Genomic DNA, 19,809 nt, shown 5'->3' on the forward strand with positions numbered 1-19,809 from the left:
GCTTGTCATGGGGCACTGCAAGAGGTCAGAACCTCAAGTACTATAGAAAAAGATCCGCATGGTTCATCTCAATTTAAAACAGAGGATTTTTCAGCAAACAAGATAGATGTGTCAAAACCATGTGTCTTAGTTTAGAAGAGAACTACGATATTTACATGGACCAGGAAAGAAAAGCCTCCTCCAAGGAATCACCACAGCTTTGAAATTTAGGAGTTTTAATCAGAAGAAGTATAGAAACAGAGGATAACAGTTCTTAATTACAAATATATATATATATAACCAAAATTAGGATAGAACAAACAACTACACTGTGCCTCCCAAAGAAAAGAACAAACTCTTTAAATGAAACTGAATTTTTGTCTTTGCTCCTTTGGCGCAATTATATTTACAAACAGCAGGGGTCGCTGCCACACCTCAGCAGGCCATGAGGGCACTTATATTGTCCACCAGTAAAACAAAGATGAAAGGGTGAGGGTGAGGTTTTGACTCCTCCAAATGACTCACCTGGGAGATGAAAGCCACGAAGAAGGATGGCAGGCAAATGTTGAGTCCCCTCTTCATCCTCCAATCAGGGGCGAGAAACTGGGGACAGGGGCTGGCAGTGGTGTACTCACTCCTCTGCACACGGAAAGCTAGCTCGGGAAAGGGATCTGTAGCAGAAATCCAAGGCTCTTTCCCTCTCCTTTCTCCCTCTGACGAGCAGCACAGAACACCAGAGCTGAGCTGGGGCTGTGGGTGGCCAAAATCAGGGGAACTCAGCTTTCTCCAAACACCTTCCCGGGTCCAGCAAATGGTAGCTCCCAGGCACAGCGGCCACCGAAAACTGAAGCCAGCACACAGGAAAAGCTTCTCCCCCTCCCAGGTACTGGGGGTCCATTCCTCACCTCCACCCCACCATTATGTTGGAATCTAGAGTCATCAACCATACCTTTGTTCTCAGTCCTGGCACTTCAACTCCCCAAACCTTTGTGTTAGTAGGGAGAGAAAAAATTCCTCCCTCCACCTTTTGTCTGAACCATTAACACCATGATATTTCATCTGAGATTTATGGGGCATTTCTATGTTTTGGGGAGAGAAAGGCTTGTATTAAAGTTTTAAGCGCAAGAAACAAACATGTTTATCATACACACACTTAAAAACAGAATACTTTTTGTGTAATTTATACTATTTTTCTTGCTTTATAACTTGGGATGGGTTTTATAGAAATGTCTACAAGTATCAGTTTGGTCCTATTACTGTCTTTAAGAATTTCTAGTTATCAATTTTCATTTAACAAATCCATGCACTCCCATAAGTAAAGTATTGCAGTGACACAAAATCCCATCAGAAGCAGCAAATTTAAGAGTGAAAGAGCCACAAAATATTCCATTGGTTGTTTCCTTATTCTTCCAAACAATGTATTAATACATGTCGCTATAAAAAATCTCTTGTACCCTATGTGATCAAATGAATTCTAATTAGTGTGAGGAATTATTAGGTCTATGGGTGCCTGGCAAAAGGTAAACATACCATTTGTCCCCCTTAGCCTCATTTATTAGAGGCAAACATTGTGCAACACTGTTGCAAGGTCAGCCTCACAAACTTTGAAGGTATTTTGTAAGTCTGCTTAATTTCTTTGAAGTACAGAGTTTATGAATTTCAGTATAGACAAAAAGCTTGAGACAAAAAAAAAAGACAAAAACCCCCCAGATTCCAAGAGGAAAAATCAAGTTTTAGTTCAAATCACAGAAACTGCCTGTAAAGATGGAAATAATGGACCTAATCCATCCCCGCTAGACCAGCAAGGATGTTAACAGATTACTGAAGAAATAATTTTGACAAAATGCAGTCACTGAATTTTCCTTAGTTACAGGCATCACATGTTAATCCCATAATTGTCCTCCCAAGTTCTCATAGTCAGCAATGATTAAAAAACAAAAAAGCAGCTTCAGCTTGTGCAATTACATTCTTCATCATTTCTTTTGAATGCAGAGCCATTTTCTTGGTACTTGATATGAATATTTTTCCTCAAAAACCTCTTTATAGGGGATATGCCATGTATCACCTGTAGTCTGCACCACACAGTCGTAACGGAAAGCTGGCTGTTGGGAAAAGACAGAAAAAACCATTGTTTTTAGACTTTATGTAATTTATTACTAAAATACCAATTAGAGGTAGTTATGACTTCCAGTGCTTACCTTAGAAATCTCCATAGTTTCATCTCTTTTACCAACTCTCATTTTACTTCCTTACACCAAACAATTCTAAATTTTAGTATTGGAGGAAAAACTAAAATATCTTCTAGTATTTTGTGGTCTAGGAGTCATTATAAATGGTTAAAATTCAGCATCAGATAACAGTAATTTGAAAATAATGCAGTCAATTTCTACAAATAGCAAAATTACTGTTTTTCTGCTCAGTTAAATGAAATCATATGGGAATTAGCTCTGGATGTGGAGTTTAGAGGGTTGAACTGAGAGGATTTAATGACATTAATGACATCTTGTATTTGTTCTTGCAGTGTATCTCTTTACAGAACTGACTTGCTCTGTCACAAGGAGAAATAAGAGTTTATCACAAACATTTTCAGAATAAGTCAAAAAATATAATAAACAATTTTTCTGGTCTACTATGTTATAGGTACACTATTTCAACATATATAACACAAATACAAAAGAAACATTACTGGTTGGCAGTTACAGTTGACAGGATATACTACTCTGTATGTATAGTCTTGGAAGTCTACTTTTCTGTGACAGCTTTCAGAATAACCTAGAAGACATTTATGACTGGGAATATCCATCCTCCAAATCACCTGTATGGGAATTAGGATGTGAAAATTACCAGCCCCTCTGCACAAAGAAGGAAAGAGGGTGTAGCTAAAGCTGTGTTATTCAGGTAACACTACGATCATTATTTGATTCCATAAACAAAATGTATGTATGGCAACACTGATTGAAAGGCTGTCATTCTTACAAGCCTTTATCTCTGTTTGTAATTATGAGTGTTATTTTACAATTTTAACCACAGAAGGAAGAAAATGAATCTGCATAGGTGCAGTATTCCTTTAAGTAGGCAATAACAATGCAGACAGACCAGGTAACAAAAAAAAATGCATAAAGAATGCACGACTGATGAATTTTTCCCTAGAAAAACCTAAAACAGCTGCACTCCTATTAATGTACTGGCTCACAAGGATATGTTTCCTAGACACTAACAGTAGTATTCTGCTATAACATGATAGTATTCTTGGAAGACTGCAATTTCTGCAGCTGAATACTGACTACAAACCTGACTGTTCCAGGCTTTCCCTCATGAAATTTTATATATATATGTTACGTCAATATTACAGGGAATATTGGAATACCTGTATTTTTCTGCTTCTTTGAAATAAAGATGAATGAAATTCTATTGTACAATTAGAAGTATGCTATTTTATAATAGAGCTACAGAGGAGAATAAGGTATTTCAAAATTTAAAATAAAATAAAACATTGGCACCCAGGTTTTACTGAGTGCCAGTAATGTTTACTGAGTTTCCAGCACTGGAAAGATTTGTATACACAAACTTGTATTTACATTTATATTTTAAACATTTAAGCAGAATTTCTTGGCTTTCTGACAGCTTTCTTGTTTGTGGCATACTTTGTGAATATAATGAATTTTCAGTAAACATGGGAGTTTTGAGTGCATTGATACAAATCTATTTCTTGGACTCCAATAAGACTGTTTTGACTTCCAGAGTTTAAACTGTGTATCTTCAATGAATGTACTCTGTGTGTTTTCTGATTGCAGCAGAAAACTTACCAAAAAATTTATACGCCTTCCTTCTCCAGAAGTGAATAACACTATCTGGTGTCCACGCTGCCACTTACGGAACAGATGACGCGTCAGACGGTCCGAAAGACAAGCCTTGTGATCCCGCAGGAAGTCTCTAGTAACGAACTTGCAATGCTTGCCTGATCGGAGAGTGGCATATAACAAGAAGGGATCATCTTCAGAGCTTAAAAAAACAAATGGAAAAGATAAACATCATTCACAAAGCAGTAAGTGGTTTGCAGGAAATGATTCAAATGCTGATCTGAGATTTATTCATCAGCAACACTGAAAATTCTCATCACTACTCTAGTTCCCTGGCAAAATAAAAAACTGCTAACCACAGGGCACCAAAAGCTAGAGTATAATACAAATTAATTGCATGGTACACAGAGCATTTTTCCCTCTTATCACAATCTGGCAATACAACAATATATATCTACACTACAGAGCGGTGTGGAACAGAACTGCTAAAACTCATCAGTATACCCCCAAAAAGCAGCAGACCACAACTGTACACTGATGCTATTAGAAGTTCTGCAAGTTCAGGGCATTGTGCTTTTTGCAGTGGTTTTACCAGACATAAATCCTAATAAACTTTACAGCTGTCAATATGATTCCAAGTGATGAAATTCTTAATGCAACATTTAATATGGAACATTTAATATGTATTGGTTTTTAAAACACACACACACACACAGAGATAGAGATACTAGATACTAGTAATGGTACTGCAGCAAAATCCACATAAATCAGATATTGGTCGCCATTATATTGAGACATTTTTTCAACTTACATATTTTCAGCAAAGAAGAAGTCTGCCTTACTCTGCATCTCCTTCATAATCTCTGTTTTCCAACTTGAAGAGTTAGACAGCATATGTTTGCGGCCCAGCACAAGCAACCGGACATTCTCTTTTGCCAGGCAGTTAATAGCATCAAACAGCTGCAGAAACAAAGCAAAACCAAAGATGTTCTTAGCTGTGAAAACAGACTGACAGAAAACACTGTCACATGTGAGTTTCAAAGTAGCGGAACGTCTAGACTACCCTCCTATACGACTTAATTAGAAAACTAAATTAACTCCTGAATGACAAAGTAAAAAACAACAAACCAATTCATTGTAGGAAACTGCTCTCAACCACACAGAAAATACATTACAATTATAAACCTTTTCCACCTCTTGCAGCTTGAATTACATGAATGAACTTGGGAAGATTTGTATGGAGATGTCAGAATTTCCGAGTCAGCTGAGGGAACTGAGTAACACGGGGGTTCGCGCAGTATCCGCTTGTGGAGACGCAGCCCCTGGTGAGCCGCGGAGCGCCCCGGGACACGCCGCCTCTCCATCCCCATCTGGTGGCGGCGCTGGGAACTGCGCGGGCCGGGCTGCCCGTGGGAACAGCGGCAGCTCAGGGAAACCGGGACCTCGGGATTAAGGCTTCGTGAAAGCCACATCCACACCAGCCGCCCACTTATGAACCAACATCCTGAGGTGGTAAACTCACTTCAGAAGGGCTTTTCACCAACCTCTCAGGGCTGTGCCTGTTCTGCAATAAATGATTCTCAGGACAGGCACTTGTGCCTGTGGCTTTTCCCTCCTCCTTCACCCAGACTGAGGTCATAGAGGACAAAGGTTCGGGCTTTCAGCATTCAGGTTATTACTGTGAACTGCTCACAAAGCAATAGCATTTCGCTTTTGCCCAGAAAAACAGAAGAATTGTTTCTTGAGACTGAAGCATCCATCATATTTGAAGGCCAAGGACAGTATGCTCTGTCACCAGGGCAGGGTGTTTACTAATTTTTACATGGATTTGCTAAGATTGTCAATATAAAATATCCTGATTTTTCTTTAATCTTTCTTTCTGCTTTTGTAGCTACTTCACTCTTTCTTGTTACTTTTTCCTCCTTCAATACTTCCAATTGCCTTTCTCTTTCTCTTGCTCTTTCCCCTCCTTTCCTCCTATTTGTCATCCTTATCATTATTTGATATCATTAGCTTTTGATTCAAGGGCAAGAAAGAATCGTTCTTCTAACTCGTGGGCACAATTTTACAATGCATTTACTTTCATCTACCTGCAAGCACGAGGGGGAAGGGGTGGTCCCACTCAATCCTTTCTCAGGCTGCATATTCTCAGTACTTCTGTTGTATCAGATCTAACAACATCACAACTACCTACGAGCTCATTGATCCAACAGATGACATTTTTTTGCAGAGTTGAGCTTGCAGTGACCCGACAGACAGACTTGAGTCAAAGGCTCAATGACTGATGGGAACACATCACTGGAGGTGGGGAAAACTGGGAGTGTGGTACTGCCCTTCACAGCAAAGGACAAGTTAAGTATGCCATGAATCTGGATCTGAGGATCTGGGAGAGGAGGCCAGAACACTTTCTACATTAATTTATCTGTTGACCTGTAAGATGCTGTTGCCAGCATAGACTCTGAGTGACTGAAGGCTCTGTTTTCAGAGACACGGGCTGAGTGTAATGCAAAGCTCAAGAGCCTTAACTACTTATCAGAACTGACTTCCCGCTTCCAGGAGATTACTCTGGATATTGACTATGTGTGCCTACAATCTACTACTCCCTGGTCAAAACAAACAAAATGTAATGTGAGAAAGAAAAGGCCAAATGCAGTAATTTCTGTCCATAAAATGGCAGGTCAAAGTATAAATGGCACTCTCTCTGGTGCATGCCCTGTGTCTTTGGAGAAAAGTTCCATAATTCCTAGTGGCACACACAATGGAAAGATAAAAAGCCACTGTTTTCATGTTACTGGAAGGTCTTCACAGTAAGTATATAATGTGCAATAAGGTATCTAATCTATGTCACATATTAATAAATTAGGTAGTTATTAAAAAATAAGTTTTTCAATACTGACATCTCTTTATGAAATGTCACATCTGGGCAGTAAAAACTACTTCACCCATTTTACTTGTTTACAGTCACTTTTATTTTCTGGTTCTCATATGTTGGCCCAGTCCTGTAAATGGTTGGATACAAATATAAAAAGGAGGATTAAGTTGGTTAATCTGAGTTCACTAAAGCTAATAAAAGTTAGCATTGTACCTACTGCATCCACACACATTTTCACGTATAGAAGTCAACAGTGCAGAAATATCAACCATGAGTAACTTAAGCAACCCCTTACAAATTCCAGATGAAAATAATTTTTTTTGCCTGATGTTTTGCTACATTAAGGGAAGATTAGCAGAAAGTGAAGTGACAAAAATAAAAGTTTTCAAAGAACACTTGAGGAACTAATTTCACATAATCTAAAACAAAAAATACCCCAACTTGCCAGCAAGATCATCCTGATGGTACAACACAAGAAACAAGTCCTATAAGCAGATTAAGAGTAAAAAACAGTCTCAGGAACAGAGCTGCACTAATGGTATTGCAAGGCAGTAAGAAATTGCCAGTGTTTGAACTGCTGGAGTTTACCCCCAATAAAAAATTGGAAACACCTTTTAATTACACTTAGGGTTCAACACAACAGCATCTGGATTTCCAAATACAGACTGGTCAATGGCGGCTATTCCCAAGTTTGAAAAAGACTTAACTGCCCTGGATCCAGCTCCCTTAAGTTTTTCTTCCTGGAGGTTGTAATTAGTGGCACTTTGTACCTGTTAGTTATGTGGACTTCCTTGTTCTACATATTACTAGCATATGAGGCTCTCTAGCATGAAGTGCTTCTGGGAAAAAATTGAGAGGTTGGTATAAATTAGATATAGTTTTGCAAAGGGACAACTCAAACCAGGCTTAAGTTGTAATAAAGGAAACAACACTGTAAGATTTTGATACTCCTGCTTGCACAACACGCTGTCCCTCCTCTGCTTACCACAGACATTAACCTTATTTACACAACTAAAACACAGAAGACAGGAAATATTTTTGTTTTCATAAGATGAAAATATTCTTGTCCTGCACACTGCCTTATCTGACACAACTTTATGAAAGAGCATTTTACCTCATTTTAGGCCTAGGCATGTAACAGGGGTGGTCTACAAGGAGTCACAGAACTTACATGGGGGGTTTCCTAAGTGTGTCCACTCCCACGCCTGGCTGCTTCTTAAGAAGACATGAGACACACAATAACACTTGTTTTAGTCACAGAGGAAACTAACTGAACATAACACTGCTAATAAAAATCCAGCAGCAGTGATTTCTCGTTTAAAAAGACAGGGGTATTTTATTAATCTAGTATTTCCAGAAGTTATCTAAAAGATATTATCTGCCACTACACAATGCAAATATGCTAAATGCAGTAAGCTCTGTGTAGATGCACCTTTTGAATGTTTCCACGTTATTTAGGCAGCAAACACCAGATGCTCAGTTGGACAATCTGTATAAAACATTAAAAAATATACAACACACAAATTCCCTGTGTGCTATTAATTTTCTTGAGAATGAAGATTACAAAATTAGTGAAAGAATGGCCTATTATGAATGAGCATCTTTCAAATTTGGACAGCAAGGAATATAAAGCCACATTTTCCCTGAAAACAGGAATTAGAAGATGTTATTTTGCCCTGAAAGGAAAATAGGCATGGTTAACTGGCTGCTTCAATTCATATGGCAAGATGTAGTTGAGGCAGAGTAGCAAGAAGTTGTGAATAGCTACTGTTCTGCACAAATCACTGGCCATGCAACAAGGCACTAGAACTGGATTACATAGATAACTACCACTGCAGTCAGTCTTACTTTCTTTTCTTCTGACAGGGCACATCAGGATCCATGTTTCTTTCTGAACTACACAGACATTTTGATAATCTTCAAAGATCACTAGATCCCTTTTTAATAAACTCATGCTCAGCATGTTCTGCTTGCAACCCATTTCATAATTTATTAGTTACATTTAAACTATTCCCGAGCTGTTCCAGTCCTTGTTTAATTAGATCTTTCTCAAGCTTCTCCTAAACATTAATATTTTACTTACAATTTTGCTTTCACAGCACTTATCAAATGACACTCATGGAGCCAGGGTGTAGCCTTGTAGTTCTTTAGTGAATCAGTGAAAAACTAGCACACTTGTATGATACTTTGGCTGAGCGTAGACAATTCATCTGTCTCTGAGACACTCCCAGAGACAGGAGCTTGTTCCCCATAAGGAGATGAGTTCCTCTTTGTTTCAGTAGCAATGCCATTTTTTTGGAATTTCCTCTCCACCACCAAGTTACTGCCTTCATATCACAATGCACCTTTTTTCCCCCCCCTGTTATGCTGGTATGATACAATCTATTTGGTGGGCCATGTTGTCATCCAGACCACAGCACAATTCCACCTGTGCTCACACAGCAGGACACAAACCTCTGGATCAGAGGAGTGGAAGTGAAAAGAGGTGGGGAGGTAGAGCAGTAGGACAGAGAACACACACTCCACAGAATTATGCTGATGTTGAACTCCTCATATGTAAAACCCCTGAGCTTTGCAAATGCGAAATAAAGCAGCTGAAAATGCTGTAATTGGTATTTTCACATTTTAAAAATCAATTAGACCTTGGAAGAATCACTTTTTAGGGGAGAATAAATATTAAGTTTCCCATCTGAAGAGAGCTGTTCTACACAAATCTCTGGAAATAGTTTTGCAGTGACATTCACAATTCTGCACAATGTAAAGGGATCAAACATAAGAGTTAAACTAGGAGAGCAGGGAATCCTTGTCATGCTGCAAGATTTCTTTAAATTTCACAATAGCCTTATGAAGTGAATGCATAATGACATCTCCATTTCACATGAATGCATAATAGAGCTCAAGGAAGATAGATTAATTATTCTACCTCATACAAGGAACTATGAGCAGAGCAGGATACAGATTTCCCAAGGCTTCACTACTGGTCACCCTTTCATGCTGTGCCATATGTCCCCAGTTTCAAAGGTCAGCCTGTGATAGGACAGCCTTTCCCCTCAGATACTACTGGTAGTTTCCCATTTGTCACACGGGAAACCCCTGTGCCCTGCTGCTGGGAGGCAACCGTTCAGTGAGTCAGCAGAGGGTGACTCACCTGTATACACGGATAGCATGAAGAATAATCACTCAAAAATATTTAAATCACAATTTTTATTAACAAATCATGTTTGACATTCTCTAAACATTTGGTTTCACTAACTGCCATTTAACACCAAAACTCATCTACAATCAGACTATCTGCTAAAGAGAGCAACAAACTGCTCTATTATTGCTGTTTTCACCTGTGTTTGGTGCTGCCTCCCACCCAGCACTGTAGCTGTGAAACTGCAGAGGAAAGCCCAATACAGACCACAGGTTCAGAGCTGCTATAACTACACTGTGTCAGGCAGGGCTGAGCATGAACATTCTCTCCAAAGGTTAGCAAGAACCTGGAGGCAGTCAAAGGAGGTGACTGTCCAACTTTACTCTTCACTGGTGTGGCCTCACCACGAGTCCCTGTGTGCAGTTTTGGGTGCCACAATACAAGAAAGATACTAAGCTCTTAGAGAGCATCCAGAGGAGGGCAACAAAGATGGTGAAGGGCCTTGAGGGGAAGCCGTATGAGGAGCAGCTGAGGGCACTTGGTCTGTTCAGCCTGGAGAAGAGACTGAGGGGAGACCTCATTGCAGTCTATAACTTCCTCAGGAGGGGAAGAGCAGGGGCAGACACCGATTGCTTCACTGTGGTGACCAGTGACAGGACCTGAGGGAATGGCCTGAAGTTGTGTCAGGCGAGGTTTGTTTGGATATTAGGAAAAGTTTCTTTGCCCAGAGGGTGGTTGGGCACTGATACAGGTTTCTCAGGGAAGTGGTCACAGCACCAATCCTGACAGAGTTCAAGATACGTTTGGACAATACTCTAAGGCAACATGGAGTGATTCTTGGGGTGTTCTGCAAAGGACCAGAAGTTGAACTGTGATGACCTTTGTGGGTCCCAACTCAGGATATTCTATGATGCTATAAATAAATTTCTGCCACCCCCACATTTATTTGATTTAACAGTTTCACCATTTTTTGTTCCCTTTTTGGTTTCCCATATTGTAGACCAAGAAAAGAAGCTCAGAAAACCCCTGTGTACTTTAGTCCCACACACAGGAGACAAATGGGAAGCCAGAGGTTTTTCCCACAGCACAGCCAGTTACTGAGGGAAGGCAAGTGTGCTCCCTGCAAGAAGGCTGGACTTTCTCACTGAGCTGGTAATTGCACCAAAGCAGGTTCAACACCATTACCTCAGCACCAAATACAAATGCTTCTTTATATTCTCTACATTATTATTGATGACACAGCATAAATTAGGATCAAAGTCCTCTTCACTCAAATGCAGGAGCAGCATACACATTTCTTCACCCCCCGACAGATTTATCTGCCCCTGACTAGCAAGGGAGTAGCTACTTTGAAGGGAAAGCAGGTGATGGATGAGTAACAGTCACTAAGATTAATCAGCCTGGTTTACTTTCTGCCCTTTTGACAGCCAACAGCTAATTCTTGGGAATTATCCCTTATGACATTAGGGATCTCTGCAATGCTACACAAACAATATTGTTGGGAATACTTGTATCCTATGTTACAGTAAGACTATTTAGATTGATATAATACATTCATCACACAAAACTCTACCAGTGACAGCACTTCACACGTCAATGACAGCAATCACACAATGTTTAACATGTTTTAACCTGTCTACATTGACTCCACACCTAGAATTGACTTAGCTCTCCTGACGCATTCACTAGATATGTCTTAACTCCCTACCACAATTCATTAAAATTGGCAGTTCATTTTTGGATGTTAGCTTTTACTTTGACTTCACAGTCATCTCTATTATTGATTAAGCAGGAAAACTAAACCACAGAAGCAGATACTCAAGTTGATTTAATATAGACTGAGGATGGTAAAGTAGTCTCAGTTTGCAAGATGAGGTGATGGCTAAATATAGCTCTGTTGCTTGCAGAGTAAGTTTGTATTAAGAGGCTGATGATGTTTTTAGAGGCAGGTCCAAACTGACTGGTACCAATGACAGTCCAGTGCTCCCACTGTTACTCTGAAAAGACCTCAGCTACTTTGTCAGACCTTACATGTGACAAACCTTTTAGTGTGACCATTATTGCCCGTACTTTTTAAATGTCTCTGCTTTTGAATTGTAGTATTTTCATCATCATGAACTGTAGACAAATGAAGTTTAACCATGAATAAAAGAAAGATGTGGCATGACAATAGTTAATATAGCATGTTATTGAATTAACAATGCCAAGAACTCTTGAAATTACTAAAGAAAATATGGACAGGTGGAGAACAGTACAAATTACAAAAGAGAAAACCAGACTATTTTTTCTGACTCTTACAACAATTCAAGCTGTACACAAACAAATACTCTTCAGTTGCCTAATTGCACTTTTGGAGGTTAAATTTTGTAAGCCACTGCAGTGCCTGTCAAGTTTCTCCATCCAAAAGTTTTGTTAATCAGGTACAATACCATTTTCTTTCCCAATCACTAACAAAAAATGTGATGTTGATATAAAAATGCTAACAGACACTTCGGTGTTGGCTTAGCAATTATGAAATATGAATAAAGATGGAAGAGAAAGGGTGAATTTGAAATCCAAAGCAGCATTCTCATAGGGCAGCAATTGGGAAATGTCCAATTCACAATTAACTATAGCCCAGTCCTAGCAGCTTCTATGTTAATGAAAACTTAAACATTTTCTATTTTAATTGTGGACTGGAAGTAAAACATTGCCTTTCATGAGTTTGAATTTTCTGAATGTCATTTTTTCTTAAGTCTTGTAAAAGGGCAAAGATATGTCTTTTTCTGATCTTCTCTGAGATATTTTTTCTACATAGCTGATATTACTATATACTTTTATCTCTCCTCTTACTCATCTTCTTTCTTCTAACAACAAATAAATACCAAGATCTTGACAATACATATGGGAAAGCTTCCATGGATTTTATTTTATCCAGGCATCTCCTGAGAACCTGCTATTTTGTACCAAAACCTGGAGATTTGAAAAGTAATAAAAAAGGTTATCAATATCAACCCTCCACACCAAGGAGAGGAGTCAGCCAGGTGATCCTGTCTATCTGTAATTACAAAAGAGTAGAAAAAGAAACACGTTAAACCTGAAAGGGCATGAAGTGTTCCCTTTGCATTTCCACATATCAATACTATTCCTTGTTCTCATCCTTGAATTCTTTCTGCCTGAATTACTGTTTCTTCAACAGTATTTTCTTACTGATGACTACACATTGCTTCATTGCACCTATTACACATACATCATCTTTATATTCTTGAGGAAGAAAGTTACATAAAAATGAAAAGGTATGAGGTTTTACCTATTTTTGTATAGGCTTCAGATGTGTAACTTTAGAGCCTAAGTTATTAGAGCCACTGACTGTAAATGGAATAATTGTCCCAGCTGAAGTCCCAGCTTCAGGCGTCTGCCATCCTTCACCTGAAATCCAGTCTTTGCCATTACATGGATACTCTTGCTTTTCTGCTATTATTGTAGCAGCTGTACACAAAGACTTAAGGACACACTGGAGTTTCTCTTACCATTTTTGATTTTAGAACCGATGTAAAAAGCCAGCTATTAGAAAGGAACATTCATGAACTAAATGCAGCCGTGCCAGTCTTAGGATTTTCATAGTGTAGGTGAGAAGTTCTATTTAAGTACTGAAAATCCAAAATGTGAGCAGGACCTCTGGGTAGTGGTAGCAGCAGTGGTGATGGGGTGTTATGAAAATGAAAGCACAAGCTTGACTGATAGTTTCCATAGATAGGAAATAACTTGGTGCAGGACTGAAATTGTCTTTGTAAGACTGAAACTGACAGTTTAAAAGATACCAATACTTTAGCTCTCACCACTGGCCTATGCAGATGTTTGCACAGTGTGCCTGACCTAGTCTGATGTTAAGTGTTTTCCCCGACTCCAACCTGTGGTTCAAAAAGTCCCAGACAGTACTTTTGTTCTTTGAGGAAAAGGTGTTGCAGCAGTTGGGGAGATCACAGAGGATGTTACAGAAGTTACAGGCATGATGCTGTTCAAGGTACATTAAACCTTTGTTTCTGCAGCAACACCTCATGTTTTAATAAACTTGATAGTTCCACAAAAACTTGAAAATAAGGACTATTTTTATGCTCACAGGTCATCAAAAGGCTTATCATCTAGGTAAAATGACATGATAACCAAAGAAACACATCAGTAAATTGATGGCTTGCAGTTGAAAAAAAGTAGAGTAAAATATGCAGCAAATATTTATAATACAATTTTCACACTGCTTTTCTTCTTTTTTTCATTAGTACTATTTTCCAGTTGCCTGCTGCAGATTACAATACAGGGGTTACCTTCAAAACTTCTATCTACCTTCAAAAACAATTGTTCCAGTAAGAACTTTTGCAGCTCTTAACATACATAAATACATTAACACTACTGAAATGAGCGGTGGCTTCTCTGAAGGTCAGAAAGAGGAAAAAATTGTTTAATATGAAAGGGAACATATAAAATATTCTTCTTCAACAGTATATAAATCAGCAGAAGAAAACTAATGCACAAAGGTCTGAGATGGAGGAGCAGCTGTGTGGTCCCTCAGACCCACCTATCCCAGGCTGACCATGGATCAAGGCTTTCATCAAGGAGGAACTAAAAGGAGAGAATCTGTTCAATACTGCTAAGAGCATAACTGGTATTTACCAGTCTGGAGAAAATTTAGGGGACTTTCACATACCAGTACACCTTGCACTGCCAGTACCTTGAGGCAGAGGTTCAACTGTCTCAGTTGGATCAAGGCTTACCCCTGTAAGTAACTCACTGTTCCTACAAAACTAGCAAAAATCTGATGCAGAGTGTGACACAAGTGAAGTAAAATGTGGGCCAGCACTATTTTTCTTAATGCAGCCATTAGTTTTGATTATCATTGCAGACTCATGCCATTTCACTACTAGTAACACTGCTAGCCCTATCTATGACTGGAGATCCTAAGCACTGAAGGTCAGAAAGGCCCTCACAATAGCTAAACTCCACAAGATCTAATTTACTTTTACGCTTTTAGTATAAGTTTATTGGAGCTCTTCCAGTTCTGACTTCTGGGTCACTCTGACCTGTGTTTATGTCTTGTTCTGTAGGCCTTTCTGATAGCATTCAGCTCTTTACCTTGAAAAAGAGACTAAGCAACTAAGAGAATTTGAGCTACTGATAAATGCTAAGGGTTAGGATGTATAAACAATGAACTTAGGCTGCCAGAATATTAGCACATTACATCTACATTTGCTACAGTTGCTGTGTTCCTAAAATCTACAAAATGTGAAAAAATCAAAAACCAACAACCCTTTTGGCATCAATAGTAATATGCAATACTCAATAGCTGGACACTGATCAGGCCACCGTTTTATCTGAAGTATTTTTCTTTAACTCAGAAGATACAGCAATTTGACAAAGAAATAGTATTGTCGGCTCCTACAAATTAATTACAGATGGTATTTGGCATTTGTTTAAAGGCTTGACCTCCTGGGAACAACTGGTTATATGAAAAATTTTGTCAACTTAGTCATTTTTTTCCTGTCCTCAAGAGAAATAAGCTTGAGAATATGAAAATATGACCAGCAGAACAGCTAGGACAACAAAAGCCAAGTAAGAACCACCCTCAACTCTCCCTTTTTCATAAAAGGATTGATACTTTTAAAGCTAAAATTAAGGATTCAGAATTACATTTTCCAGATATCTGTATATTACTATACCAGCCAGCACATTTGAAGAATTATGTTGCATCTTTCCCTCCTTTGTCCATTTCCATGGAAAGGATGCAGATTCACAGCTAACAACTCCTGGATTGAACAGCAGTGCTCAAGTGCAAGACAGAACTACAGTTTCAGAAGTATTTTGTTGACCACATTTATTATATAGCAAAGGGTTAAAACTGTGTCATATTAGTGGTTATGTTTTGTTAGCTAGGCTGGCAGACTGGATGGGCTTGTGGAAATGAGAGTGAGTGGGATAACAAAAAAGAAATCCCTAACCTATAGCACTGGACTTTCTGAAAGCCCATTTGGGAATGCCCATTCAATGAAAAGTTGGAGATTTTCACCCTTTAAGGCATGACATGAAGATACATACATATCAATGAGAAGTGAAAATGTCAAACCCCTCAAATTCTTTTATTGAAGACACTTCTTCTAACTACTGAGGCTTAGGGCCATCACACATAAATGGATTTAAACAATACAGTGCAATGTTTTACAGGGGTATCATGTACATGACTTCAGATGATAAAGCAGTGTAGCGACATTAACACTAGACAAGACCAGGGTAACTCCTCCTAATAAGGAGCAGAGTAAATCAACATCATTAGGACTGTCTGGCTCTGCTCTATGCTTATTTGCTTGCAACCTTCCTACTACTACTTCATTTTATTTACTCAAACATGTGGCAGCTTAGGGCTGTGGTAGAAGAAAACTATCTATCATCTATCTATCAATCATCTATCTATCATCTATCTATCATCTATCTATCATCTATCTATCATCTATCTATCATCTATCTATCATCTATCTATCATCTATCTATCATCTATCTATCATCTATAGTATAGGTAGTACTCAAGAAATATGTATTCCACTGTACTTTACTTAAACTCTCACTGAATGTAGAAGTTCAAATTCCAGCTCTAACAAACACCCGCATTGTACTTCTCAATTTTTTTTTCACTGTACAGTGTAAGCACTACCTAATTTACCCAAATATCACACAATTAGGAAACAAACCAGAAGGGAAGGCATCAGCAATGTTGTTCTTCCCACACTGGTATACCACGTAAGGCAGGAACAACTCTACAGAACCTGTGGAACTGAGCTGTACACAGCTTGCCCATGGAGCCATGTCAACCTGACTCCTTCAAAGTTCAGGACTAAAAAAGATTCAAAATATTAGAAGCAGAAGAAATATTACTGCCAACCCACTGTTTACATTTTTGTTGAGCATAGAAGTGGCCAGGTAAATGGATAAATGCTGGGCAATGGTAAGGACAGATCTAAGCATCACTAATACTTCCTGATTTATCTAAGAGGTAAGTTGGTATCATCAACACGACAAAAGGACAGGTCCAGTTTTAACAGTCACAGGAAACATAGTGCAAGGATAGGACAATGCAGCAGCTGGAAATGGTAGAAAATATTAGGAAAAATTAGAAGTACCAGTCAGTATTTCATTAAGGGGGTTGGAAAATAGAGTATATTATGTCCACATAATTTTGACAACCTCTTTAGCTTCTGACTCATTTGACTCACTTTAACTTCAATACCTATTTCCAGCTAGAACTGTGAAAAGCACTATTAAAGAACTGACTGGTGAATAATAGATCAGAAAGAAATAGCATCACAAGCTAGTACCTCTGGGCGGAAAGGAAAACTAGTAGATATATGTAAAAATTAGTACAAAATATGTAAATAGAGAATTTCTCAAGAAAAATGTTCCTTAACAACCACACAGGGCAGTAGGTACAATGCCACAGATTAAGCATTTAAAAATGTCATTTAGGGGGGGATCACATTTAGGAAATAATATTTATATAATAGAAAATATGAACATTTATTTTGTGGAGATGCATGAAAAAAGGAAAACAACATATGGATAAGGGATATCAGGATAAGGGACAAATAAGTAAAGAGTTCAGAGGGCATCTGCAAGTACCAAGAAAAATTCTCTTGCTTTACACACAGAGATAGAAATGAACTTATAAGACTGATGTCTTGCTACTCCAGCATGATGTGCATCTGAGCTGACCCAGCAGATACCGGGCTCATTTTCAGGAGATCCTACAGCTCAGGACCTTCCTCTGCAGTTTATTTCAGCTTGGGTCAGGGGCCAAAAATCCCCATGTTTCCTACAGTTTATTCAATATGAGAAAGGAAGAACCTGTGTAGATGAGCATTGCCTGTCCTAGAAATCAGTGAGTGGGTTGGGTTTTTCTCCTGGAAATTTAAAGAACAGCAGCAGCAAAGGTAGCCACACCTTTCTTATTATTTTCCAGGTAGTGTTGTTCTTACTGCATCACTCCTGTTCCTCACATGACACCAAGCAACAAAATTGCTTACAAGTCCCAGTATATACAATAATAGCTTAATGGCATGGTTCTGGTAGCAGCCACAGAGGAGTGAGAGATGCGGGAATGAAATCTCCTTTTTATATTAGCACAAGTAAACATATTAGTTTAATCTAATTTGATCTAATTTAGATTCACACCACAGATAAAGGCATAAATCTGAATTAGTCTAGGGATTATTTTATTTTGATTTTTGTTGGGGTTTTTTTTCTGCCTTGCCTCCTTTCCTCTTCCATATTTGGAAGAACTGCACAAATATATCCTTAAACAAAGTAAATAAAAGACAGAATAAGGATAGCCCCTTCCCTGTCATCTCTATATCTGATGTACAAAATCAATACTGGGAACAGGTGAGGTTTGCATTAAGAAGTGTTTCATACAAAAAGTCACCTGTAATGGGCAATGGTATTTTGGATAAGAAGAGTTCTTACTGCTTTTCATAATTCAGTTTGAAACATGAATTCTGATGAATTCATTTGAAGCAAGAATACTGCCAACGTGATTGTGGTTTCCAGCATGGAATGTTAATTCTGGTGTAATGGGTCTCTTAGATTCAAACAGGACTTCCTATTTCCATGTTCCAGACAACATGAAAAAATTGGTTTACGAAGAGATTTAGATTGAAAGCTGTGGACAATTGTGCTTGATTTTCTATGAGTCTAGATTAAAACAAATAAAATCACTTTAACTTTGGTTTTAAACATCATTGCAGGTTATAATAATTTAATAACCTCAATTTAAATATATTTAATTACTTACATATAAATGTTTCTTCCACTCCTACTCTACAAGTAGAATGCAACTAGAGAAAAAACAACAAATTCAGCTTAATGGATTGCTGGATCATTAAAGACCACACCAACATGCTGAAATGCACAGGAATAACCTACTGTTCAAAAAATTTAAGCTTTCATAACTTCATAAATATATCCAAATGCACTTTAACCTTTTGTTACATTGTGCCTTTTCTCCTTCAGGTAACACAGCTTCCAAACATGTTTTTTTTCCTACTTTAACTAAAAACAACGTATCAGATGTAAAAGCCAAGCTTGAACCCAAAATTGATTGCTTTTCAAATATATAAATAAATCCAGATGTACATCAATGAAAGCAATCATTGTTCTGAGGACTATCTATGTTGCCTTTAAGAGGACAGTAAAGCCATGACAGTAAAGCCACCATTTCTCACATTCAAATCAATCATTTATCCTTACAGAGAACTGGCCTATGGTAACCCAGCATTCTCATTTTGTGGCCTGCTTCCCACAGCCTCTCACTACTATGGAGAATTTTCATATGAGCATCGCTTCTAAAGAAGCAGTTCAGTTCTCTAAAGACCAGTGACCTAGCTCAGCAGGAGGGACCAGCTAACCCTGTGTGGGGGTGATCAAAGCTGTGTATTCTACCCCCTCTATTCATTCCCCAAGGTCAATGAGCCATTAGCAGCAGCTGCCCAGGGAGCCATTATCACCTTCACATCCAGCCTGAGGGGGGCGGAGCTGCTAAGGGCCATCAACAGTTCAACACCCCCTGGCTCCCAGAGTTAATCACCCATTGTGTGAGTCCCCGCCCAGGGGGAGGGACTGGGTGCTCCCTGAGGGTACATAAGTGGTGGGTAAGAAGACTTCGAAAACTTCTCGTCAGATCCAGAGCAGCAGCAGGACCTTGACAGGAGGAGATGACCGCTCTCGCCCAGACCACAGCCCTCGCCTGCACCAACAGGTTTTTCTTTTCCTTTTGCTCTGGACTTGGGGGAACCACAGGGGTCTCAGCACAAGGGCAAACAAACCCCCTTGGGTTTGTGCCCCAGGACACTGGGTTATACTGCTGGGGTTTTGTGAGCTGAAAGCAATTTCCCTTGTGTGTCAGTGTTGTTATTGTAATATTATTATTAAATTTTAGCTCTGACTTATAATCTCTCTCATGGTGAGTTCATTTCCCCTGCTGGTTCACCTTTAAAACAGCACAACCA

General features: G+C 38.8%; 1 protein-coding gene across 3 annotated transcripts in view; it reads right to left on the reverse strand.

Annotated features, from left to right (window-relative positions):
- Window positions 1-204: 204 nt before the first annotated feature.
- Window positions 205-19,809, reverse strand: part of PRORP (protein only RNase P catalytic subunit) — a 48,478-nt gene continuing 28,873 nt past the window's right edge. For 2 of the 3 annotated variants that reach the window (XM_071557929.1, XM_071557928.1), the window contains 3 exons: window positions 4,591-4,739; window positions 3,786-3,981; window positions 205-2,081 (listed from right to left, as the gene is read on the reverse strand). In XM_071557929.1, coding sequence (XP_071414030.1) covers window positions 1,953-2,081; window positions 3,786-3,981; window positions 4,591-4,739 — 474 coding nt within the window. In that variant the 3' untranslated portion in view covers window positions 205-1,952. Of the gene's footprint in view, window positions 2,082-3,785; window positions 3,982-4,590; window positions 4,740-19,809 lie in introns of those variants that run through there. The other variant, XM_071557931.1, reaches the window with a different exon arrangement.

This window comes from Pithys albifrons, chromosome 6 (genome assembly GCF_047495875.1).
Source record: "Pithys albifrons albifrons isolate INPA30051 chromosome 6, PitAlb_v1, whole genome shotgun sequence".
In the NCBI taxonomy this organism is placed as follows: domain Eukaryota; kingdom Metazoa; phylum Chordata; class Aves; order Passeriformes; family Thamnophilidae; genus Pithys; species Pithys albifrons.